A 26,607-nucleotide genomic window follows, 5' to 3' on the forward strand; every position below is an offset into this window, starting at 1 on the left:
CTCTGTGCAGACTCTTCTTGATCCCAGCTTGCCAGAAAAAGACACAGTCCTTCCAGACTGATCAATGTAATGGTGAGGAGGAAAGCTGGCAATGTTCTAGCTCTGTTTTGATGATGTCTGTTTTCTCAGTTCAGTTCTTTTGCACTTCACTTTGCTAAGTAACCAGCAGGCCTTGTTTGTGATGGAATCTGAGCATTCAGGGACTGGAAACAAAGCCTTATGAGGAGAGACTGAAAGAACTGGGCATGTTTAGCCTTGAGAAGAGAAGGCCAAGGGGAGGTAGGATAGCACTCTTCAAGTACTTGAAAGGTTGTCACAGGGAGGAAGGCCAGCATCTCTTCTCAGTCATCCCAGAGTGCAGGACATGGAATAATGGGCTCAAGTGACAGGAAGCCAGATTCTGGCTGAACATCAGGAGAAACATCCTGACTGTTAGAGCAATACGACAATGGAACCCATTCCCTAGGGAGGTGGTGGGCTCTCCCACACTGGAGGCATTCAAGATGAGGCTGGACAGCCATCTGTCAGGGATGCTCCTACTTGGATTCCTGCATTGAGCAGAGGGTTGGACTCGATGGTCTTATAGGCCCCTTCCAACCCTACTATTCTATGTTTTTATGATTCTATGAATCAAGGCAGAGCTATTACACAAGGGGAAAACCCTATCCTTGCTAGGGATGAGCCTGTTCTATAGTATTATGTCAAAGCATTAGGCTATGTTACAATCATTCCCAATAATAGTGAATTCAAGTGGTAAGTGCCAACCAGAATGGAGCCAAAAAGAGGATACTGAGAAAAAGATGCCGGTATGAGCATGCTTGGGGAAACCTCAAGGGTTGCAGAAGTACCAAACATAAACAAAATGAATAAATAAGGCGCACGCACACACCCTGAAACTTCCTGACTGTTGGAGCAATACGAGAAGGGAACCGATTACCTGGGGAGGTGGTGGGCTCTCCCACACTGGAGGCATTCAAGACGAGGCTGGACAGCCATCTCTCAGGGATGCTCTGACTTGGATTCCTGCACTGAGCAGGGGGTTGGACTCCATGGCCTTGTAGGCCCCTTCCAACCCTACTATTCTATGATTCTACCCCCCCACACACACACACAATCCACCCAATGACAACTGAGCATGCTCAGTAGCCATGGAATGCTGAGTGTCAGAAAAGAAAATGGATGGTGGTGGAGAGCAAGGCTGGCTGGCTGGCTAGAACCCTGAACTGGAGCACTCCTTTTAGGAAGTGACGTTATGCTGCAACATTTTGTTGCAGGTCCCACTTGTCCTCAAACTTCAGACAAACTGGGGAGTCAGGCAGGGCAGGAAATGTTCTCAAACAACAGTAGAGATCCCATGTCCTTTGCTGAAAATAGTGGGGTGGAGTGTGGGGGGAGTGTGAAGTCCAACTGACTTCACACACACATGCATACTTTCACCCAAACCCTCCTGAAACTGAAAACCTGCAGTTAGTGCTCTCATCCAGGGTGTAGGCTGCCTACGGAAGGCTTTGATCTGCATTCGGCAAGCAGTGCCCTATCCAATTTTCTTGTGACTGCTTTGGGAGCGTTTGGCTAAAAACGCTTAGCCAACCGTTCCCCCCGGCCCCACCACCCCGCCACTGCCGCTCACAGAATCATCAGGGGCTCAATTGATTGGGCTCCGGGGCACACCACTGCCTGATGTGCCCTTCCTTTGACTCCAGACTGAGCCCTTGCCCATATTGCATGAGCCGAATGGCAAAACCAGGCCAGCTCTACCATTAGGCAAACTGAGGCAGCCACCTCAGGTGACAGATGCTGGGGGGCAGGGAGCGGTGGCGAGGTGTTGAAGGGCAGCACTGTGTATGCCCTGCCATCAGGCCTGCGCCCCAGGCCTAAGCTAGCCTGCTTTCCTCAGGTGGCCAACCTTGAGGTAAAATTCAACTGCTGGTCCAGTTAGGTTTTATATATGGAATGGAGAGAGGGGGCATCTTGTCCTTTGCCTCAGGCAACAAAATGTCTTGGGCCAGCCCTGAGCCGCCAGGATGCCTTACTGTCTTGCTTGTTTGAAGCCTGTCAGCATTTCAATAAGCTCTCTCTGCCGAAACAGCTACGGCTTTCTTCTTATCTGACCTGACAGCTTTGATTTGCAGTGAGGGGGAAGAGCATCATGATTTCTGAGGAGGTAAACGGCGGTGATGAAGCTCTAATGTGCACGAAAATGATCCTGTCGCCCAGTTTCAAAAGGCCTTCGCTTCCTCCCTTCCCTCATTCTCCTGACAAGAGAAGACATCTGCGGCAACCCCCCCCCCCCGCCCCGGCCAGCTCATTCCCCAGGGGCTGAAGCCAGTGGACGTGGTCGTGGCTGGTCAGGCCACTCCCATTTCGGTTAGCGTTGTCTGCAGAATTCCTGAGGAAAACTGCATCTGCCAAGAATTTAGTTGGAGGAGGAGGCTGCTGATGCTGGAAGAAAGGTGCAAACTGAAGGCATTGGGAAGAAAGAGCAAAGCATTGTTCAAGCAAGAAAACATAAGGCCATCTTTCTTTCCGACCCCAACTGTGTAGCAGCACAATTGTGTATCCTAGGAATGTTGCATATATATTCTATGTATGCAGATTATCCCACTGGATCTCCCGTAATCCTATACCCCCGACCCAGGAGAAAGGCTAATTGAATTCAATGGAACTTACTTCTGAGTAGAACTGTATAGGATTGCTGTGCAAGTTGCCAAACTAATTTCTTCTCTGTCAATGAACAGGGAATGTGATTCTCCTCCTCAAATCTTGGCATTGGCTTCCCATCCACCAACACATCTGGAGGGTGCTGGCTTCGGGGCGGGGCAGGGGGCTGCTACAGACTAATTGGTTCCATTAAGAAAGCCAAGGCTGGTTTTTCTTGCATAATCAGGATATCTTACTCTATGGGATGGACCACTGGAGATTCAGTCTCTTACTGTCAGGGTCGACACTGAGCCCATAGAATCCCAGAGTAGTTCTGATTCTGAGGAAGAGGAGCCGCTCCTGGGAGAGGAGCACGCTCATCCTTCCCAGGGCCAACAGCTGGCAAAGATTCCTCCCACTGGCATTCCTAGGCATAGATAGCAGTCCCGGGAGTGAGACAGTGCGAGAAGCAGACTTGCTGGACGCGTGACGCCGATGCAGGGAGCGGCGCCAAATGGAGAGCGCGGAAAGGAGGCGTAGTGCCCGACTGGCGCGCAAACAACGGTTGCGCCCAGAGGATCCAAGGGAAAAGGGGAGGGACTCTCCCTAGCCCATAAGTTCAGGGTCTGCCAGTGATTCTCCTTCAAACAGGGACCAACTGTTCCAACTCAAGGCATAGGTACTCTGCTGCTCATATCTAGTTGCTAACAGTAGAGTTGTTAAGTTGTGAAAGAGGAATAAAGCTTTGAAAAAAATCCCTTTGTCTGTGTCTGGACTTGGCTACTGGATTAGACTGAGAGAGGCCTCCAAGGAGCCCCTGACACTTACATTGCTTGTGTTGTTCTCCCAGCACCACTCGGTCTCGTCTGCATTTTTTCTTTTACAGACAACGTGTACAGAGAATGCTTTGTGAATGGAAGTTGGGCGACCCGTGTGGACTACTCTCAGTGTCAGGAAATCCTCAGTGAGGAGGTATGAACCATCATACATTTCAGGCATGAATGTGTTTCTTTATGTATGGGCTTGGTAGTAACCATGTGATTATCAGAGCAAACTGAGCATATGGCGCATGGTCTGTGGCGTTCTCTCTATAAAGGGCCTACACAGCAAATTGGAAGCGCTTCATAGTTTCCATGGCTTTTTCAATGGACTTTTGAGAATTTTGTTGTTGTTAGACAGCTTATTCATGAAACTTGTTTTAGTTTTAGACTTAACAGACTTAAAATTTAGAATAGTGATCCTAATTTTATGGATCTATTGACAGACAGACAGACAGACAGAATCTGTCTGTCTGTCTATCTAGATATACAGTACTGTGCAAAAGTCTTAGGCCACCATTAGATTTGTTGTTTTAGCAATGGTATAATGACCATATATAATTATTTCTCAGTCTCTTCATTAGAATACAACCAGAAAATACAAGAAATTTGTATGCAGTATTCAATAATAGAAAAAAAATCAGAAAAAACAGCTTCCGTAGGCTAAAGTGGCAAGTATTTAGCGTGACCTCCCCTTACACTAGAGTAACAGCAGGCACCTGGCCAGGAATGGTCTTCGTGGAAGGGTAGCAGCCAAGAAACCACTTTTGTGGAAAGGGAACAGTATGAAAAGGCTAAGATATGCTAAAGCTCACAAAGATTGGAATGAGGATCAGTGGAAAAGAGTATTATGGAGTGATGAATCCAAGTTTGAAATTTTGGGGTCCAATCGTCGACAATATGTGAGAAGAAGAGTTGGAGAGAGATGGATGAATAAGTGCTTGCAGCCTTCAGTGAAACATGGTGGAGGGTCTGTCCTGGTTTGGGGCTGCATTTCTGCCAGTGGTGTTGGCGATCTTGTCCGTATTGATGGGATCATGAATGCTGAAAAGTACAGACAGGTTTTAATTCATCATGCCATTCCTTCTGGAAAGCACCTGATTGGGAATGGTTTCATTTTTCAGCATCATAACAATCCCAAGCACACTGCTAATGCAGTGAAATCATATTTAGCGAGGAAAACAGCTGATAAAACACGGACAGTCCTGGACTGGCCTCCACAGAGTCCAGACCTGAATATTATAGAGGCAGTATGAGATCACCTGGACAGAGAAATAAATAAAAGACAACCTACATCTAAAAAAGAACTCTGGGAAGTGCTGAAAGAAGCCTGGTATAATATACCAGAAGATTACTTCAGAAAACTTCAGGACAGTCTCCCCAAAAGAGTTCAAGATGTGCTTAGAGCCAAGGGAGGTCACGCTAAATACTGACTTTTGCCTGTACATATTTCCTGTATTTTCTGTTTGTATTTTAATACAGAGACCGAAAAATAATCATGGATGGTCATTAAAACTTTGCTAAAACAACAAAGCTGGTGGTGGCCTAAGACTTTTGCACAGTACTGTATATCTCATTTATATCTCATAGAAATTATATAAATTATATATATATGCCTTTTGACTTCAGTCTTCAGGCATCGTTTTAAGGGGGCTTGCACAGGAGACCTTCCTGATGGATTATGCCCCATAAGAAAGAATCTGTTTGTCTTCCAGTCTGCTGCTCTTAATGCAGGGTTGGGTGATTTCTTTCAGCCTGAGGGCCAGGTTCACTTTCAGAGAAGCTCGGGGTAGGAGTGGGGGGTGCATTCCGGTGGTAGGCGGGCCCAAAGGCAAAAGGGGCGGGGCCAAAATTACAAAAACTACCAGCATATTTTAACATAAAGATCTTCAGACCAATAAGTAAGCAGGGCTTCCATCATTGCAGGCTTTTAAGAAGGCCTTGAAAATATGATTTTACGTTGGCCTTCTCCTGATACGATGGCTGTTGCTATTATCGTTGCTGGTTTTTATCATTGTTTTTTATGACTGTTTTTATTGTTGGATTTTATTGCATTTATGTTTTTTATTGTTTTGAATATCTTAACGGTTATGTAAGGGCAGATTAGGACCCCCAGAGGGCTGTATTTGTCCTGTCGGCCTGAGCTTCCTCAACCCTGCCTTAAAGGCTCCCCAAATCTGCCACCTCACCATGCCTCATAGGGGTGTCTCTGATGTAGGGTCACATTCTGAATGAAGCCCCTTCTGATTTGGGGCCCTCCTCTCAAGCCTGGCCCAGGGCATCTGCCATGGTTTGAGTGTCACCACCATAACAGCAGCTAAGGGCTGGTGCCAACATTTCCTGGCTTTGCCGCCCATGTGTGTGTGCCTGCATGGTGGAGGGGGTGGGAAGGAGGCACGTAAGGCGTTTTCGTTCTGTAGCCATTATCTGGAAAATCCCAGAAGGCTGTCGCTTAATTAGAATTTAGCAAAGGTTCCTGGAAACATGATATATCCGCAGCGGCAATTAAATTTGGTTGTCCCCGGGGGCTCGGGTAGAAGTCACAGGAGAGGATGGCTGACTAATTAAATTAGCCAGCTGCCCTGCCGTGAGGCTTGCATCCACTCTGTGAATTAGCAATTAATGGGGAGAGAAATAGCTGCCCCTTTGCGAGAGCACGGCAGCATCTTAAATAGCAGAGGGCTGTGCATTGTTCTTTCCGATGTAGCCTTCCCTTTCACATCTCTGGATCCTTTCCTTTACACAGCCCTCCTTCGAGAACTCTCAGGCACCTTCATGCAGCTGGTTTGTGCTCCTGAACAGTCTGCTCCTGGCCAGCTTTCCCTTCCTGCCCTGTTACTGCTCTTCTTCCAGTTCCAAATGGCACTTTCAGCCAAATGTTGTCCTCTTTCATTGGTATGATTGCATATGGTTCATCTGGAACCCTCTGCCAATCCGTTTCATAAGAGTATGGGGTTGCCTAATAAAATTGGCAGAGCCTTTCAGAGTGGCAAGAGCAAGTGCTCCCTTTCACAATATTATGGGATTCACTACTGCTAGCTTACCGGGCAGGTAGCGATCCGAGGGCCACCGCTCATGCTGCTCCTCATAAAAGATGGCCTGTAAAAAAAGCCCTTCAGAGAAGAGAAGATAAAACGAGGGACATGATAGCATTTTCCTAACAGCTGACGTAAAGATGTGGGAGGGAAAGTTTACCAGGACCGTTAAGGGAAAATGAAGCAATGGGCTCTGGGCTGCAGCAAAGATTTCAGTTTGATATTGGAGAAGGCTTCCTCATGGCAGGGGCAGTTGATTAGGGGAACAAACTCGTCCAGGCATATGGTGGCATTTTTGTCTCTGGAGCATTGGACAAGGCGGAAAATCTTGAAGGAATTGGGCCACAGAAGTGGTTGTGTCTTTCCCCCTGCAGAGGAGGAGCAAGCTGCACTATCATGTTGCCGTGGTCATCAACTACCTTGGGCACTGCATTTCCCTGGGGGCCTTGCTAGCTGCCTTTGTCCTCTTCATGCGCCTGAGGTGAGCGAGGCTAAAAAGATAATCTGAAACAGATATTGGGTAATCCTGAGGGGAGGGTTCTGCCTTGAGACTGGGGTGGTTGGATGTGACGATCGATTGGGCTCTCTCCAGCTCCGTCACGTGGAGTGGTGTCTTTTCTCCTCCAGGAGTATCCGCTGCCTACGGAATATCATCCACTGGAACTTGATCACGGCCTTCATTTTGCGGAATGCCACGTGGTTTGTGGTGCAGCTCACCATGAATCCCGAAGTGCATGAAAGCAATGTGGTACGTTCACCCGAAACTGGCCCAAATGGCGTGATGATTTTGGTGCCACAATTTGGCTTGTATGCCTGCTGGATCCTGGGAAAACCAAAAGAGGGAGTTTAGCCTTCTCCCATTACCTTGGAGGTCCCTGCTGCTTGACCTGTTATGAAAGTCAAGCCTAGAAAACCAACATGGTAAACCAGAAAGGGATTTGGAGGTGGGGTGGTGATGAAGCCTTAGGCGAGGGGCTGTAGCTCAGTGGCAAAGCACATATTTCATATGCAAAACGTTCCAGCTTCAACCCCCAGAGTCTCTGGGTAGGCCTGGGGAAGATCTCTCCCTGTAGCCCTGGAGAGCAGTGGACAGTTAATGCAAAGGCAGTGCTGAGCTAATTCAGTATAAGGCAGCTTCCTATGTTCTTCTTATGATTGGCTGAATTGCTGTGATGTCACAAAGTGTTGGGGCAGGCAGATGGGTCTCTGGCTGCCGCTGCTCAGCTCCTACAAGCTGCAGAGGTGGGTAAGGCTGAAGTTCCGCTATTGACCTGAAATCTTTAGCTGTAGGCCTCTAGTTGCAATCATTCCATGCTGTTTAACATCTACATGAAACCGCTGGGGGAGGTTATCCGGAGGTGTGGGCTGAGGTGCCATCAATATGCGGATGACACCCAGCTCTACCTCTCTTTCTCATCAAAACCAGGTGAGGCAGTGGCTGTTCTGAATCAGTGCCTGGGCACGGTAATGGACTGGATGAGGGCCAATAAACTGAAACTCAATCCAGACAAGACGGAGGTACTGTTAGCGGGTGGTTCGTCTGCCCGGCTAGGTGATATTCAACCTGTTCTGGAGGGGGTTGCACTCCCCCTAAAGGATCAGGTTCGTAGTTTGGGGGTGCTCTTGGATCCAGAACTGTCACTTGAGGCACAGGTGAACTCAGTGGCACGGAGCACTTTTTATCAGCTTAGGCTGGTATACCAACTACGTCCTTATCTGGACAGAGATAGCCTAGCTACAGTTATCCATGCTCTGATAACTTCTCGTCTGGATTACTGCAATGCGTTATACGTGGGGCTGCCTTTGAAAACAGTCCGGAAAATTCAGCTGGTCCAAAATAGGGCAACAAGATTGTTAACAGGGACTGGCCTGCGAGCTCATATTACGCCAGTAGTTTTCCAGCTGCACTGGCTGCCAGTCCATTTCTGGGCCCGATTCAAAGTGCTGGTGTTAACATTCAAAGCCCTTAATGGCTTGGGGCCAGGTTACCTGAAGGATCGCCTCCTCCCATATGTGCCTGCCCGGACCTTAAGATCATCATCAGCGGCCCTTCTCCGTGAGCCCCTGCCAAAGGAAGTGAGGCGGGTGGCTACTAGGAGGAGGGCTTTTTCTGCTGTGGCACCCCGGCTCTGGAATGAGCTCCCTAGTGAGGTTCGCCTGGCGCCTACATTGTAACCTTTCGGCGCCAGGTGAAGACCTTTTTATTTTCCCAGGCATTTTAGCTTTCTAAATTTTTATCTTTGCTGTTTTAAATCTGTATTTTAAACTCCTGCACTGCTGCTAGATTTTATTGTGGTTGTATTGTTATATTGTGGTTTTAATATTCTATATATTTTAAATTGTTTTATTGTGTGTTTGGTTTTAATTTTTGTGAACCGCCCAGAGAGCTTCGGCTATTGGGTGGTATAGAAATTAAATAAATAAAATAAATTCCAACCATATCCTTAAATGCATGCTAAAAGGGAAATACACCAAGATATTAGTAGTATGAGTCTATATCCTTCCCCCCCCCCCCAAATGGAAGGTTTGATAGGTTTATGGGAGGGTTTATTGCTGGACCCCAGGGCCAGCCCTCCCAGAGTGGGGCAACCCCTTCAGGCAGCAGGGGGCACCCTTTGGCTGTTCCTCCTGAGGCTCTGGCTATTGCCTCTGTTGGAGGACAGAGCGACATATGCCACAAAATCTGTTCTGGGGGCCCTAAACTAGCCTTCTGCCTCTGGTCCAGTGGAGGACGCTATGCCGTCTCCAGTGTTAATGTCGGATTCAACTGCCAGTCCAGTTGGCCTTTGCCTGCAGAAGGAGGAGGGGGCGCCCTCTTGTCATTTGCCCCAGGCAGCAAGATGTCTTGGGCTGCAGGAGGATCTTCTGGTTCCACCTGCCTGAATCTTTGCCCCCCGCACACTCTTGCCCCTACACCTGAGCCAGCATTTCCTGTATTTTATGTGCGACTGCTCGTTTCTATGTGGCATAGCTTTCCCCAGGCGTAATGCCTCCCAGACATTACCTAGGGTTCTGTGTCTCAGGCTATTTATTATTTATGTATTGCATTTATATCTCACCTTTCTTCCACTGTGGAAGTCAAGGTGGCCACAGGTGGTTCCCAGGTGGTCTCCCCTCCAAGCACTGACCAGACCCAGACCTGCTTAGCTGCAGCATGGTGGCTGCCTCATGCACCTTCAGACCATGCCCTGGAGCCTATCACTTTTGCCCCAATGGTCTTTGCCTCATTTTATGTGGGACACCACTCTTTCATGCAGGGTACAACATTCCTGGTGATGAATTCTCCCGTCCTTCCTAGGTCACTCTTTCCTAGCCACTGCATCCCACCCCTACCTACCATATTCTAGGGATTAATCATGCTGTGTAACACAGCGACTCCTTCACAAAAGTTGCACGATTCCTATTGTAATTATGCCGTATTTTAGTGCATTAAAATTATAGGCATGTCTCTGAGGGTAGGCAGAGCCAGAGGATCAGGTAATATGAACGCCCATGAAACTGTCAAACATTTACACAGGAAAAAGGGTATAAAGCGGTACTGTCAATGTTTCATAGCGCCTGGCCTCAAAGCTAAAAAGAAGAGCAGGAGCAGGGAGGTCAAAAACGTTACTGCTCTGCTCTGGAAATTCTAACCTTGGCTTCTTCTGATGAGGCTCTTTTGGCAAAGAAGCTAGGGAATGCTTTCAAGTCCTTTGAGCTGAATGCTCGGGGCTCAGGATTAGCAAAGTTCCTTAGCCTGCAATGGAACTGAGGTGTCAGAAGGAGCTCTAGCAACTTAGGGCGCAATCTTATGCGTGTCTAGACAGAAAAAAGTCCTACAAAGTTCCTTAGCCTGCAAAAAATGTCCTACAAAAGTCTTGAGGTGTCAGAAGGAGCTCTAGCAACTTAGGGTGCAATCCTATGCATGTTTAGACAGAAAAAAAAGTCCTACAACTTTTTTTCTGTCTAAACATGCATAAGATTACACCGTTAAGGGTTAAACGAGTCTTAATTCATTTACAGATGAGCAATCTGCCATTTCGCTGTGGGAACAAATCAAAGGTCTGGATCCTCATTCTTATTTTTCTGGATATTCAAAAGTTGGCAGGCACAAGACGGACCTGTGGAAGTAGCTAAGCGCCCTTAGAAAGTGGGGGCAAGCTCGGTCGTGGATATAGTTTGGCTGCCTGGCTGTGTGCTTCTTAATCCACGATGCCTATTCTTCGCCCTGTAGCCCTGGTGTCGCCTTGTCACAGCCGCCTACAACTACTTTCACGTCACCAATTTCTTCTGGATGTTTGGCGAGGGCTGCTATCTTCATACGGCCATCGTCCTCACCTATTCTACGGACAAGCTGCGGAAATGGATGTTCATCTGCATCGGCTGGTGTGAGTGGCTTGGGGAGGGGTGTGTGTGGCAGAGCTATGCAGGGTAGCTTGAAGACGGGGGACATCTCCCTAGGGAGAACTCCCTTTCCTCATCCTACAAGCATAGAGAAAGGAGGCGCTTTCCTCAGAGCATACTCTCAATGAAATGTGCTGGGCAGTGGGGTAGGACAGAGAATGGACAGGCAATGCCCATTATTCCCTAACCTATATATATGCAGCTACTAAGTGGTGAGGCACAGGAACTTTGTGCATGTTCAGGGAACTAATCACTTTTTATGATTACTTCACAAATCTCTGGACCCAGTTCGGCACTATAAGGGTGTACTAGATTAAACTCAGTCCTTTGCACATGTTCAGAAGCATTCTTTCTTTTGTGCACATACTCAGCCCTCTGTACCTGTTCAGAAGCACTCTTTCTTTCATGTACACATTTCCATTGCTAATACCCGGAACTGAAAGCAGGTTCTTGGCCTAAGCCATAGTGAACTCTGGCTGAAAGTAAGGCCAGCAGCTTTATGTATGTTCAGAGGCGCTGTCTTCTGATCTGGTACTGGAAACAGGACGTGGGACTGAATTGCAGTGATCCCAGGACCACAGTCCCCGCTGTCTGCCTATGCTCATAGGCATTCTTATTTTTATAATCAATTCATACATTCCAAGGCTGAGCCCTCACTCACAAAAAAAACAGGTTCTTGAGCTGAGCTCAGGAAACAGCACAGTGGTATTATGGTATGGTGGATGTGGAGGCCATGAGGGCAAAATTCGGGAGCTGAGCTGAGTCCTAAGATCCCTTTTCCTCCCTCCTTCCCCAGCTCCCCTACTGCTGAGTCATTGATCAGCAGAGCTACTGAAATCTGTCTTTGCTTTCATTCACAGGCATCCCTTTCCCCATCATCATTGCTTGGGCCATTGGGAAACTCTACTATGACAACGAGAAGTAAGTCGGTCCCTGTCCCACCCCCACCCCCCTTCTGCTGCTATGGTAATGGCTTCCAGAGCAGGCTTGTGCCGCCTTGGAGTGGGCGCAACGGAGGGACCTGGAGGTGGAAGAAGGGAAGCTCTGCTGGCTTCCAAGAAACATAAAGCGCTTTTCAAATGCCGCCCGGAGCAGAGTGAGAGGATTTTGGCAGACTCGGTCGGAAGCAACAGCAGCGCTGCTTGCAGGCGCTGCTTTGCCCATTGCAAGCAGCCCCCCCCATCTCCCCCGCAGCTGGTAACCTGCCCAGCAGCAACCCACCTGCAGAAAAATGTGGGTGTTCAGATCTTGGGATTGCCTGCAAACCATGAGAGATAAAAAGGGACCGATTCTTTTTTTATATAGATGACACCTGATGGACTGAATTAGCTTGCATCTGGATTCTAGTCCTGATGGACAGAATAAGATGGGGGGAAATTGACATATGTTTCCCCTAATGGGGCAAATAGAAGCTTTCGGGATAATTTAAATCAGGAGATTTGCATGGGGGAAAGGGTTCATTCTGCCCTCGCCCCCCAGCACTGTGGTCCAAATCCAATCTCCCCCCGCTCCAGCTACTTGTACAAGAAATGTAAAGAGAAGAGAGATCCAACTCTAGACCTCCAGTCTCTCCATCTAATTTGGCCCTCTGTAGCAGGGGGAGCAGGGGCTGGCAGAGCTGAAGGGGTGAACTTTCGGCATGCTGCCATATTCTTTGTTTCCCTTTGTGGCTAGCTGAAGTAGAACAGATTATGAAAATTCAGAAAATCTAGACAAATCTGCGCCATTTATTCACATAACATAATTCAACTACGTTGTGGGGAAATACACTTTTTAAATACACACACACACACACACACACACACACACAGCTCTGGCCGTGGCTAATGAAATACTGAAGTGGGAGGCCCCATCCAGCTAAATGAGGCTGGAGTTTAATGAGAGGTGTTTACCCCAGGGGTCTGGATTTTGCTTTCCTAGGGACTTGCTAATGGAGGACTTAGCAGCCCCCTAATAACTCCGTTCCATAGTCATTAATCACATAGGCAAACGGGATTGATTTCGGCCAGCCGCCATTTGCCGTCATTGTCAGCTGTGGCTTTCCACTTCCATGCTAAGCCCTGGCTGCTGTTATAGCTGAAACAAGACCTCACTCGTGTTTGGGGTGACAAGCTGCTTAAAAAGGGCCCCTCATTTGGGTTTAAAAGTTCTTTTCCCTGGGAAAGACAGAGCCCTTTTCATGCCTTTCACAGCCGCAGCACTCTTGTGGGCCTAGCGGTGGTGCTGAGGGATGTTGGGAACCCAGAGTCTGAGGACCAAACTGGATGATACAAGAAAGGCGTAATTTGGATTCCACACATTTTTTTTTTAAAAGAGCAGACGTGGGGGCTGTGGTGCAGGGGAAGAGGGGAATTTAGCTTTTCTCTCTCCTCCCACACTGCAGTCCAATGAAAATCCCCCTCCCTTAAGGCTGAGAGGGAAGCTGCCATTTTGCTAATGGCAGCTTCCTTCCTGGGGAGAATGGCAGTGCTGGGTGGGGTGATTTTCACTGGGACTGCGACATGGGGGAAGGGTCAAAACCTCCCCCTTCCTGTGTACCGTGGTCCTGATTCCCCCCAGCCTGCCCCAAGCCTTTTATTTCTTTTCTTTAACAAGACACCTGAAACCAATAATGCATTCCTTGTCCAGTTCAGCCCTTAATTTCCAACATGAGCGCTGCTGAGGCTCAAGGCCTGCCAACATGTCATGCCTTCTGACCTAGAAACTTTTCTTCCTTCCTAGAGACTAATTGTGGGTAAAGGAAAGGCACTCCGCACATGAACAGATGTTGTCGTTGTTATTATACTTCTAAACTCAGAAATGGATTTGGGCCTTGAACTTTGGCTCAGCTTCAGCTGTGGGTTGAGGCAAGTCCTCTTCATGGTTTTGTTTTTCATTTTTAATTGCAGGTGCTGGTTTGGAAAGCGTGCAGGAATTTACACTGACTACATCTACCAAGGTCCCATGATACTGGTGCTGTTGGTAAGAGTGGAATCCCCCTGCCCTCCTCAACCTTTTTGGAGGGTATATTTGTGGCCAGGGCAACCAGAAGCAAAGCCGGATAGAAAGCCAGTTCCTTTGAATATTTGCAGCTGATCATCATGGAGAGAATAGCTGCACCAGCTAAAATTCCCTCTTCTACTGAGCTATGAAAACTACAGGAGGTCTGTGTTCCTTTGCATCTGGTCATCCTGGATGGAACTCTTTGTGCTTTCACCCTTTTGCAAAAATGGTAGGATTAACTTGACATGACACAAGAGACACGTGGAGTGTCTCCTGACAGCTTTTTTTTTTTTCACTTTCATGCACCGGTAGAAAGGCTCCATATTTGATCGATACCGTGGAGCGGGTTGGGGGGGAGAGCTGCCTAACCCTTTACTTGCTGGCCATTTTCCTGGTAAAATTCCCCCCAGTGGCTTCCTCACTCACGGTCCAAGTATCTTTTCCCATGTAGGGAGAAAAGGAAGGGGGGGGGCTGGGGAGGCAATTTCTAGAGGGCAATGGCGCACAGGGAAAGGGTTACGCATCACCTCCTCCACAGCACCACTGCTATCAAATTCATCTGCATCTGGTAAAAACTTTCTAAAAGATCAGCCTGCAACAACACTACAAGCGAGAAGGATCTTGGAATTGTTGTAGATTGCAAGCTGAATATGAGCCAACAATGTGATGTGGCTGCAAAAAAGGCAAATGCTATCTTGGGCTGCGTTAATAGAAGCATAGCTTCCAAATCCCAGGAAGTACTAGTTCCCCTCTACTCAGCACTGGTTAGGCCTCATCTGGAGTACTGTGTCCAGTTCTGGGCACCGCACTTTAAGAGGGATGCAGACAAGCTGGAGAGTGTTCAGAGGAGGGCAACAAAGATGATCAGGGGACTGGAAACAAAGCCCTCTGAGGAGAGACTGAAAGAACTGGGCATGTTTAGCCTTGAGAAGAGAAGACTGAGGGGAGATATAGCATAGCGCTCTTCAAGTTCTTGAAAGGTTGTCACAGAGAGGAAGGCCAGGATCTCTTCTCGATCATCCCAGAATGCAGGACACGGAATAATGGGCTCAAGTGACAGGAAGCCAGATTCCGGCTGAACATCAGGAGAAACTTCCTGACTGTTAGAGCAATACGACAATGGAACCGATGACCTAGGGAGGTGGTGGGCTCTCCCACACTGGAGGCGTTCAAGATGAGGCTGGACAGCCATCTGTCAGGGATGCTCTGACTTGGATTCCTTTATTGAGCAGGGGGTTGGACTCGATGGTCTTGCAGGCCCCTTCCAACCCTACTATTCTACGATTCTATATGTAGCTTGGTTCTTTCTTTGTTCCATCTATCCGTCCTGCCCCTTCCCACTCTACTTTTGTCTTCTTGGCACACTTTTCCCTCTCACTTACTCACACACTACCGCCAACACTGTATCAATTGAACTCAGCACAATTTGCACACCTCGCCCTGTCCCCAGCAAGCCTGTTAATAATGTGCTTTGATGAGGATAATAGCAGCTGCCTTATTACCCAGGCCTGTCTATCCTGCAGCTTTGGCCGATGCAGAGTCCTGGGGAGAAAGTGGGAGGTGATTGGATCGTTAAAGGCCTTGCCACATGGACTTGAGCTAATGCTGCTCTCTCTGCCCTCTATGCAGCCTGGTTGTAACATTTCTGAATCCCAGCACCTAATTATACTTGGAATATTTCTGAACTGATGGAGGCCAGAGGGTGGAAGAAAGCAGAGGGCCCTGTATGATTGCTGAGATCAAAGTAGCCTGTCTCTGGAAGAACTGTCAGTCTCGGGCAGATTTGATCCTGTTGTTCCAAAGCTGCCTTCCCAAACCTGGTGCCCTCCTGATGTGTTGGACTGCAACTCCCACCACACACAGTCAGCATGGCCATGCTGGCTAGGGATGATGGCAGTTGTATTGCAACCCATCTGAAAGGCAGCAGTTTAGGGAAAGCTGTTCCAAAGAAAACTAAGATACAGCTCTCGTTATCCCAGATTCTCTCCCAGCATTTCCTTGTTATATTAGAAGAGGCCATCTCTACCAAGGTATAATAATATGGGGGTTGTTATCATAAAGAGCAAGCCAGATGTATCAAACATTTCCGATGGCATTATTCCCATGGAATTACTGTAGATCCTAGGAAATGTTTATTTATTATTTATGTATTTATATCCCACATTTCCACTAAAATAGTGCTCATGGTGACTAGCAATAATAAAATACAGATAAAATATGGAATTATCATTAAAACTTAATTATTAAAAATATAATTTAAAAATCTATTAAAAGCCCAATTAAAAACACATCAGTAAAAAAGAAACAACATCCACCAGTTAAAACCTGCTTCAGCAAACTAGTCAGCTTAAAATCCAAAAAATTCAGCAAAAAATCAGCTTAAAATTCACCTGAATAAAAAGGTATTTGCCTGCTAGCAGAAGGATATCAGAGATGGAGTTAGCCTAGCCATTTCATATTTAGGTGTCATTCACTTTCACATGGCTTGCGATACCAATCTCACTTCCAAAACGCAAGTCTAAAGTTTCTAATATCAGGGTAAAAACATATGGAGTGTTGTAAGAACAGTCACAACAGCAGCTTCATTTTTTTTTTTAACCTATGATGTGAATTTGGCTTCACAAATGGCACTGCAGATGTATGCACCAGCAAGTGGAAGGCTGAAGCAGTGACTTGCTTCACATACCAAGGAGGTCCTCTCTTCTTATGGCAGGCAGTTCTGTTTAAATCGGGGAAAAAGTAAGACACGTCTACGCACTGATCTTTTACCTGACTAAGGGCGCAATCCTATTCAGATAGGCGGCTGCCTCCGAACTTGGCAATGTCCAATGCAGGGCAGGAGAAGCATGGAGGGGATTGTTCCCTCCGCGCTTCTCCTGCCCTGCATTTTTGGCTAGACAGCTGATTGCAGCTGTCTGGCTGCGGGAGGGCTGAGCGGTGGAGGAGGCTGCTCTACGACACATTGGATGTGTCGTACAGGCATTTCCTCCCGCCCCGGAATGCCTCCCGGAATGCCCCTTTTCGGCCACTCTGCACTCCCCTTGCAAGCGCGGAGGATGGGGCTGTTTTGCACCACTTCCGAGGCAGTGCAGAAGTTGGAGGAGGCTGGTTCTCCGGGAACCAGCCTCGGAGCATGGGCTCTGAGGTCGGTTCCCAGAAAACCAGATATCCTATGTCTGTCTAGCCACTGTCTAGCGGCTATAGGATTGCTCCCTAAAAAAGATTTTAAAAGTCAATAACATTTTAAGACCGGTTTGAAAACTGCTGCAGGGATATGGGAGTAACTTATATGTTGGTGATATTAGCTGCAATAGCCAAGAGGTACTCACCAGAACCAACTTTTCTACAATTCAATCTGAAAACCTGCAAAACCATTTTTAACCCCAGAGATTTTGACAGCCTAGAGCAAAAGGGGTATTTGTTTTGAGTGCAGCAATTGTGCTGTGAAACCATCTCTGCAACTCTTAAAATATGAATCTGTCTTTACGCATACCATAGGCCATAACAAGAGGTTTAGACAAATACAAGACACTGTAAATAAAATGAGAAGTAACTGATCTAATTTATCATCGAAACAACCAATTCCATTAGCTTTAACAAACTGTGCTGTAACAAGAAGTAATCCAGTCTTTGTAACCAGGTCAGTGAAATGGCCTGACTTTAAACATTTCTAATCTTCACATATAAAGGACAGTCTAAAATATAAGGAGAAATGGGGCTTTTACAGCTCCACACTCAAAGAACCATATTCACAATATGTGTCAATCTGCTTTTTAAAAACAATCTTCCAGAACCATAGAGGCAAGTTCTGGAACTAGGGGTGGGATGACTCAGTCTATTTCCAGTCTATGTCACTTTTGCATGTGGTCCATCATAAATCTGCTCCGTCCAATTTCCACATCAGCTGGTGAATTTTAAAATATATATATGAAAATTCACATGAATTTTCATACACAACTTTCCCTAATACATGCATTTTGTATGCACCTTTCCCTAATATATGCATTTTTGTACGCAATTTTTGAGCCAGAAATGCATCAGAGAATTTGGAGAAGTGCACAATCTAAAGGTAGCTGTCTTCTGGTTCCAAAATTAGTCCACGAAGTGCGAATTATGTTGGTTCACTTAAAAATGTGAGCCAAACAATTCCTCCATCCCTATATGGAACCCACTGGTAGTAAAAGTCTTTCTTGATTACTCATCTCTAGCTCTGTAAAATATTATTCTCTCTTACGGTAAGGATTGTCCAAGTGGAGGGAAGGTGACAATGTGTAGGATTGTACTGTGGCTAGATCATCCTGACTTTCAAGATCCTGCATCGTGTGTGTTTTTTAATTTGCCTTCGAGCAGTTGCTGGCTTCTTCTGAATTAGGAAGGATTCAGGAGAGGAGGGATAGTTTTTGAATATGGTTAAAAATATGGGGAAGGATCTTGAAATTGCTGGTTGTTTTCCAGAGATTGATTTCTTAAACACAGATCCAGATAGAGGGCTCTCTATATTAAAGGAAAATCCTGCAGCTTTTTGCTTCCGTTTCTGTGGTGCAATTAGGATTGGATCCTTTAGACGACAAACATAATGTGGAATTGAAAATGCCTTTTCTCAGCAGCCTTACCAGGGCTTTCTATATTTTTCAATGGAACAGCTCCATCTAGTGGCAGAATTGTCACAGTATGCCGGCACTACACACTGGAAATCTTGGGTTTTCTTTATAGGCCAGTTTATGTCCAGTCTTTTTTAAGGCGGGATAACCGGGAAAAACCTTGGGAGATGTCCTGGAGGTTGATGACGTCATGGAAAGGACCTGCAAACTTCCATGAATGGCCAGTCACGTGTGCATGATAAATGCCTCACATAGAAATGGCCTTAGATTCAGATCCAGTTGGATCCAGATTTAGTTATTCTCAGAGCAGACTCATTGAAATCAATGGACACATTAATAGTCATAACTAACAGGGCAGTGCATGGACCCACCGAACTGACTCAGAAGCCGCTTCGGGGCTTCCGAGGCAGGCCCGATTTGGTTTGGGCTGATTCAGGGTCACCCTGACCCGCCTCAGCCGCAAACCTGAAGCAGGATTCGGATGGCCAAATCCCACTTGGGGGGGGGGGGCAGATGCCCCTGCCATGTTGTGCAAGCCCCCAGCTCCTTACCTGTCCCTTTCTGCCCCCTCTGCTCGTGCCCCCTTGGCTCAGTAGGCCCCAAAGCGGCCCATTTTGATTTGGCCTTCGGGCTTCAGGCCAAAGCAGTGTATAGCTGGAGGTGCTGGCACAGCTGGGCTGGGCTGCCGAAGCTCCGAAGCACACCAAAGCGCTTCGGACAGCCCCTGACCCGCTTTGGGTCTCTTCATGCCCCCTCTGCTCGGGCCACCTTGGCTCGGAAGGGCCCCGAAGTGGCCTGTTTTGACTCGGGCTTCGGGCTTCAGGCCAAAGTGGTGCATAGCCCTAATAACTAACTGAAGCCTCATTGATTTAAATGGGTCTGTTCTGACTAAATCTGGATCCAACACATTTCCAGTGTTCTATAATACTCCATGGCCTTGATCCATAAATAGTTTTACTGTGCACATCTGCCTTGGCTCTCATTAGGAAGCCTAGCATATTTGAGGGAGACATGGAAAGGATCAGAGAGCTTTTATTTTGCATCTGTTAGTAGTAGTAGTAGTAGTAGTAGTAGTATGGCGATCACTCGTCGTAACCAAGTAAGATTGTCTTCCAGGGGTAGAGTCTTAGCAGTGGGTCTGCAGGTGGCTGTGAAGGCCAATTCCGGATCCACTTGTTTTAAAATATGTGAGAGAGTAGGTCCTCCTAGTGGCAAAGAGAGTAAAGTCGCCTGAAAAAGTTGCTTTTGCAGCGTCTGTTCAGATGGCCCTCTTGGTTTGGGCTGGTTTTGAAAAACGTTGCTAGGGGAGAAAAACACACATACATTTTGCTACCACCATGGAACGATCTTTTTTTAAAAAAGTGTATAAAAACAATGACATATTTTCCAGGATGTCATACAAATCTAATGCTCTCAGATGTCGGTAATGAATCAGCACCATAGGTTGGATCCACACGTAACCGTGCTTAGAGTAGACCCATTAAACTCAATGGGACAAGTGAGTCACAACTAATTTAAGTCCTGTTGATTTCAATGGATCTGCTGTAAGCATGGCAAAATCTGGATCCAACCTATTGTGCTGATCAGTTACCAACATCTGAGAGCATTTCTATATAGACAAATGCTTGCAGCTGGACCATAATGATTGATGGGGAGACTGGGGAATGTCCCATGAAAAAACTGGCTAATACCCTTTCCCCCCTACAAGACACCCTGGATTTACCGCACAAAGTCAAATGTGTACACAGCTTGCAGTTGTCACTGTGGGCGAGCATGCACGATCACGGAGGGACGGCTTATTTTCCTGCACTGTGCGTGCCGGTGGCAAGCCACCTCATTAGTGTAATTCCCCTCATCAGGTGTGGGTTGTGACGTCCAAACCTGGCTGGGGTGGTTTACAAAACACCCAGCAACCCTAGAACAAGCCATGTCATTATGCTAATTAGGCAGATCATGACCGGCACACGCAGAGAGGGAAAATAAGCCACCGCGACTTATTCTCCTGCTGTGGTTGTGCGAACCTGGTCTGCCAGTCATGCAGACTGATGGGGGAGCAGCCACACCATACTGCCGCTCGTGCATCTGTACTGTTTGGGATCGGATGTGCTGAAAAGAGCACGTCTGAACTCCTAAACCAAGAGCACAGAACCTCTTTCATCCTGAGGGCTGAATTCCATTTAAGAAGAGCTCTCGGGGGCCGCATTCGAGTGGTGGGTGGGGCAGATGGTGAAAAGGGCAGGGTCAAAAGACCTGCATGCTTTGGCGTAAAGCTCTTGCTGCGGGCAACTAAGGGCACAATCCTAGGGCCGCTAGAGAGCAGCTAGATGACTATGATGTCAGGAATGAATCTGAGTGTGTGGAGATGTCTAGCAGCTCAGATTCAGGATGGGAACAGCCAGAACAGGGGGAGGCACCCTCCCTGGTAAGCCCAGATATGGCAAGACTTTCTTCCCAGGACCTGGACACACAGATGGCCCAGGCTGAACGGCTCCCCCATTCCTCCACCATGAGAACTCAAGTTTCGGAGGGAGAGGAGGAGGAGGGCAAGCGGCATGACTTAAGGGACGCTAGGGTCCATCGCAGAGTGAAGCAGGAAAAGTTCGGGGCAGGGCTCAAATGCTCTGCCAGGTTGGCCACTCGTGGAGGCCAATGTAGGAGGGTGCCAGCCTACGGGAGGGGCATCCCTGCGAAGCTAGTCTGGCCGAGAAGTTCATGCCCAGACTGCTGGCAACGTCTCTAACTTCCACTTCGGCTCCTCTATTGATATTCGCAGATGTGTGGATTAGCTGGTTCTGTGCAGTCTGAGAGTTTCCTAGAACCTGCATTTGTAAAGAAGCCAGTTGTTAACTAATACAGAAGCATAGCTTGAAGCCTTGTTTCCTGGGGTACATTGATTGCGGGGGAGAGGATGAAGGAACATGGCCCATAGGATTGTTTGGCTTTGGGGAACTGAATTTGGAGCCCGTGCTCTGAGGTCATTTCCCAGAAAACCTCCTCCCGTCCCCCTCCCCCACCGCCTTGTAGGTGGCACGGATCATCCCCGGACTCCGGGCTCGGAAGAGCTGCATGGAGTGGGGCAAAAGGGGGAGTTTCCAGGGGCAGGGAGGGGACAACAGAAGCGTCATTACAATGCTTCCTACGTGTCAGCCAGCTGGCCCCTCCCCCACTCCAGGGTCCCACAGCTAAACAGCCTAAATCGGGCGTCTAGCTGCTAATGCAGGACAGCTGGAGCGTGGAGGAGAAGATCCCCTCTGCGCTCCGCCTGCCCTGCATTGGACAGGTGATCTCTGAGTTCGGAGGCAGCTGCCTATCCCCATAGGATTGCTCCCTAAGCCTTTGAAAAGGCATTTCGACCTCTTAGAATAGGGGCGGTGGGGAATGCACAAAAGCCAGGAAGCCACTGAACGAGCGGTGGTCAGGTGAACATGCCTCAGAGGGCCAGACTGTGACTCCAGGAGGGCTGGATTTGGCCTTCTGCACTCCTGTCTGCAATGTCAAGTGGGTAAGCCACAGGAGAATAGGCTCCAATACTGGATAAGAATTTAGCACACAATACAAAGTTAATGCAGATTCATTATCCCTTAACATCTTTTACTTGCACCTGTCGTATTCACAATCAGAGGGGCTGAATGTTTTGCTTATGGCTGAGATTGTATTGGTTAGCTTTTTAAAAATCTCTCTTCCTCCTAGGGGTTCAGGGTGGCATACATAGTGTACATACGTGCGTGCGTACACGTGTACATTTATCCTTACAACAACCCTGTGAGCTAGGTTAGGCTGAGAGAGAGTTACTGGTCCAAGGTCACCTGGTGAGCGGGGATTTGAAACAGTGTCTCCCCAGTTCTAGTCTGACACTCTAACTGCAACTACACCACATCTGTACTGGTATTTGTGGATACACTGTAGTGGTGGTGGTGGGATAGTTAACCCAGGTTAACTGAAGAAAAGGTAAGGATGTGGACTTGGGTTTTTTTGCAATAGTAGCATGGAGTGGAATGGGGAGAGGCTTGTAATGCTAAGAATGTACGTCGTGAGCCAGGGAGGCCCTGGTTCGAATATTGCCTCAGTCTCGACCGCATGAGATGGCCTCTGGCAAGCCGTAGATCTCACCCCTAGCTTGCAATACGGGGGTAATAATTGGCCTATTTTACAGGGCCAAGTAAGAATGGTTGAAATAAAACTGTCAAAACGATGCTGTTTTGTCGGGCCTTTGGCGTGGCGTGACATCTGATGTGAATTTGTGGCTTCGTTATTTTGGTGTATGGTAATTTTTAGGTTATTTATTTTTAAATATTATTTATTTATTTTCAATGGGTTTATAAAAATATTGTTTGGATCTGATTTGAATGTAGTTAGCTGACTTGTAGTTTTTTTTCCAATTTAAGGCTGGATGTAAAAATAATAAAATAGGTGCAAGGCTTTGGCCATGTGAAATGCAAGTAGGCCAGGGCAGTGGCATCTCCTGCCTGAAGCCTCCCACAACCAGCTGCCCTCCAGATGTGTTGGACTGCAATTCCCAACATTCCCAGCCTGCATCGCCGATGGCCATCCTGGCTGGGAATTATGGGAGTTGAAGTCCAACACATCTGGAAGGCACCAGGTTGGGGAAGGCTGTCCTGTCCTGTTCCAGCTCTTGACCTTCCACAATGGATGCAACTGGGGGATGTGCTCAGCTTATGCCGCAAATCACACGACGAAGGGATAGGGTTGTTTTGTGCCTGTTTTAAAGGAGTCATTTGGTCCAGTTTCTCCACCAGTTTAATCTGATTTCTATGTCTGTTCCAGATCAACTTTATATTTTTATTCAATATTGTCAGAATTCTGATGACCAAGCTTCGGGCTTCAACCACCTCGGAGACGATACAGTACAGGTATCAACTCAAGATGGGGAAGCAGAAGAGGGAGGGCAGGCTTATGGGAGAGGCTGTGCTAAAGCTCTGTCCTGATTCCACAACCCAAATGCAGAACGCTGATTTAGCAGGTTCCCAGTCCTCAGCACTTTGCAAGATTTGTTCTGGTTCTGCTAGCCATAACAGCGCTGAAGGCCCACCCTCCTCTCCCCCGCCACAGCACTTCCTGCTCAGCCGTGGATTTCTGCCTGTCCTGCTGCTTTTAAAAGGCATAGGAGCCCTGCCAGAATAAAAGGGGGCAACCCTGCTGTGGGAGGCGAGAGTCAGGGCTGGATCTAAGTATTCAATATCAGCATCTGATTTGAACAATTTGAACCTAGCCCTGTCATATTTTAACCTTAACCTCAGATGTTGTGAGGACTGCCTGTGATGAGGGGAACACAGCACTCTATACATCAGGGGTGGCTCTCCAGATGCTGTGGGACTACAACACCCATCATTCCTGGCCATTGGCCATGCTAGCTGGGGCTGCTGGGTACTGGAGTGAGACAACATCTGGAAGGCCACAGGTTTCTCCACCCCTGATGTATAGAGTGCTATGTTCCCCTCATCACAGGCAGTCCTCACAACATCTGAGATTAAGGTTAAAATTTCCAAGGCAGAAGCCATTTTTTTTTGTTTTGTTTTTAATGGCTGGTAGATGGCCTTGATTGCTTTGGTAGTAGCTAGTTGATATAGTGGGGGACGTTTATTGGGAGGTGGTTGCCATCAGGGCAAGATAATTATTGGAATAATTTCTAAACTGGGCAGAAGTCAACCCGAACCTTGTGGACTGGAAGCTTGGCCCCTCCTCAATAATTCCAAATGGGTGGGGCTGATTGTGGTTCAACTTAGGTGAGGGGAAGGCATTTTGTACATCGACATCATTATGATTGCTTCATATATCCCAGGTTTCAGATTTGGCATGGAAAACAGATTCTCGGGCTGAGCTTTGGCACAAATGCAGTCAAATCAGCGCATGCAGCAGAATGAGGAGGGGAGCACCTGAGGTGGTGGAAAATGAAGCGTACCACTTCAGACTGCAGGTGAGGGATATAATTTTTGAATGTTCCCATGTGTAGAAGATTCCCTGCAAGCTGAAAAGCAGCACATCTAGACAAGAGGTTTTAGCTATTCTTCTCCCTGCTGCCCTAGTTTTTTGTTTGCGGGGAGTTTTTTTAAATGTAAATGAGCATTCAGAAATGTGATCCCGCACCCACAGTCCACACTTGGAACTTTGCCACCTCCTTTCCACTTCATTCTGCTGCATATGTAGACCCAGTCTAAGCCCTTGACACGGGGGAAGGACGTGATGATCTGGACAGGGCTGGATGGTAACACCTATGCCCTTCCACCAGGAAAGCCGTGAAGGCCACCCTTGTGCTCCTTCCTTTACTGGGCATTACCTACATGCTTTTCTTTGTCAACCCCGGAGAAGATGAAATTTCCCGGATCGTCTTCATCTACTTCAACTCTCTCTTGGAGTCCTTCCAGGTATGGGAAACTCACAGAAACTAGAGCTGAAATGAATTGGGAAGTGGGGTGGGGTGGGGTGAGGAAGGTATTTCCAAACTTGAAATTGCTTGCAATGATTTAAATGCATGTGCGTATTTAATACATTATTTTAATTTGCATTTTTTTCATCAGAATTCCAAATTATGGGTCCTGTTGGGTTAGAGATTTTAGAAAGAAAGAACACAAACACACATATATGGAAAGGGTAGAAAGTGGCAGACTGAAACTTAACATCACCGCCTTAACATTCGTTAGAGAGATGAATTTCAAATGCAGCATTTGTAATTAAATAAATCTGATTTTGAATTTGTTCAATTTTTGTTTGTTTCGGCTGTAGTAGAAACCACTGCACACCCAGCTCCAAGGACTATTTCCTAATCTTTTCGTGTTACCCCTTCCCACAAAAAGGGGGTCCCCATCCCAGTTTTTCTAGTAAATGGGCTTTCCTTCAGCAGATGGCTCCTACCAGAGCTCAGCTATGGAACCAGTTTTCAGAGACCATACTGAGTTCTGCAACATGAAAAGTAATTATAAAGAGTGCTGCTGAGCATGTGCAGATTATTAACCACAGCCCATCTTCTAAATATGGAATCAATCCTATATATGTCTACTCAGAAGTAGGTCCCTTTGAGTTCAGTGGGGCTTAATATTAGGTAAGTGGGTCTAGGATTGCAGCCACAGAATCATAGGGTTGGATCCAGACTTAGTCATACCTAGAGTAGACCCTCCAAAATCAATGGGTTTTAGTCAATGGGTTTACTATGAAGGCAACTTATAGTAGAAGAAAAGGGCAACTAAGGGCACAATCTTACGGGGATAGTTGGCTGCCTCTAAAATCGGAGGTGACTGACTATCCAATGCAGGGTGGGCAGTGCGTGGAGGGGATCTTCTCCTCTGCGCTCTGGCTGCCCTGCATTTGTGGCTAGATGGCTGGTTTCAGCTGTCTATCCTGGGCGCCTTGGAGCGGGCATGGGGGAGGCTAGAAGGCACATAGGAAGCATTGTAAAGGCCCCTCCACTGTCCCTGCCCCTCCCCACCCCCAGGAACACCCCCGTTTCGGCTGCTCTGCACTGCTCTTACGAGCTCAGAGCCGGGGATGAACTGCACCGCCTACGAGGCAGTGGGGGCGGGGAGGGGGTTTTCTGGGAACTGACCTCGGAGAGTGGGCTCCAAAATCAGTTCCCAGAAAACTAAAAATCCAATGGTGGTCTAGACGCTGTCTAGCAGCCATAGGATTTCACCCTAAAATGATCAGGGGCTGGAACATCTCCTCTGCGAGGGAAGATTACAACACCTGGGATTGTTTAGCTTGGGAAAAAAGGAGGGTAAGGGGAGACATGAGAGAGGTGTACAAACTTATGCATGGTGTGGAGAATGTGGACAGGGAGGCATTTTTCTCCCTCTCTCACAATACTAGAACCCAGTGGGGTCCTCCCCTGAAGCTGATGGGAGGGGGATTCAGCACAGATCAAAGGCAGGACTTCTTCACACAGCGCATAGCCAAACTATGGAATTCGCTACCGCAGGATGTAGTGATGGCTGCTAACTTGAATGGCTTTCAAAGGGGGTTAGACAAATTCCTGGAGAAGGCTATCAATGGCTACTAGGCCTGATGGCTCTGTGCCACCTCCAGTATCAGAGGCAGTCTGCCTATGTACACCAGTTGCTGGGGAACATGGGCGGGAGGGTGCTCTTGCACTCCTGTCCTGCTTGTGGGTTCCTGGTCGACAGCTGGTTGGCCACT

The 26,607-nt window shown here is 47.5% G+C and overlaps 1 protein-coding gene across 1 annotated transcript in view; it reads left to right on the forward strand.

Annotated features, from left to right (window-relative positions):
• Positions 1–26,607, forward strand: part of CRHR1 (corticotropin releasing hormone receptor 1) — a 114,686-nt gene that overhangs the window by 83,349 nt on the left and 4,730 nt on the right. The window contains exons 4-11 of the mRNA XM_084804657.1: positions 3,527–3,612; positions 6,868–6,974; positions 7,121–7,241; positions 10,707–10,860; positions 11,737–11,797; positions 13,765–13,837; positions 23,245–23,330; positions 24,707–24,842. Of these exons, the coding sequence (XP_084660783.1) occupies positions 3,527–3,612; positions 6,868–6,974; positions 7,121–7,241; positions 10,707–10,860; positions 11,737–11,797; positions 13,765–13,837; positions 23,245–23,330; positions 24,707–24,842 (824 nt within the window). The remainder of the gene's footprint in view (positions 1–3,526; positions 3,613–6,867; positions 6,975–7,120; positions 7,242–10,706; positions 10,861–11,736; positions 11,798–13,764; positions 13,838–23,244; positions 23,331–24,706; positions 24,843–26,607) is intronic.

Source organism: Heloderma suspectum, chromosome 6 (genome assembly GCF_057233095.1).
Source record: "Heloderma suspectum isolate Gila_16-S chromosome 6, 16-S_ref, whole genome shotgun sequence".
Lineage (NCBI taxonomy): Eukaryota > Metazoa > Chordata > Lepidosauria > Squamata > Helodermatidae > Heloderma > Heloderma suspectum.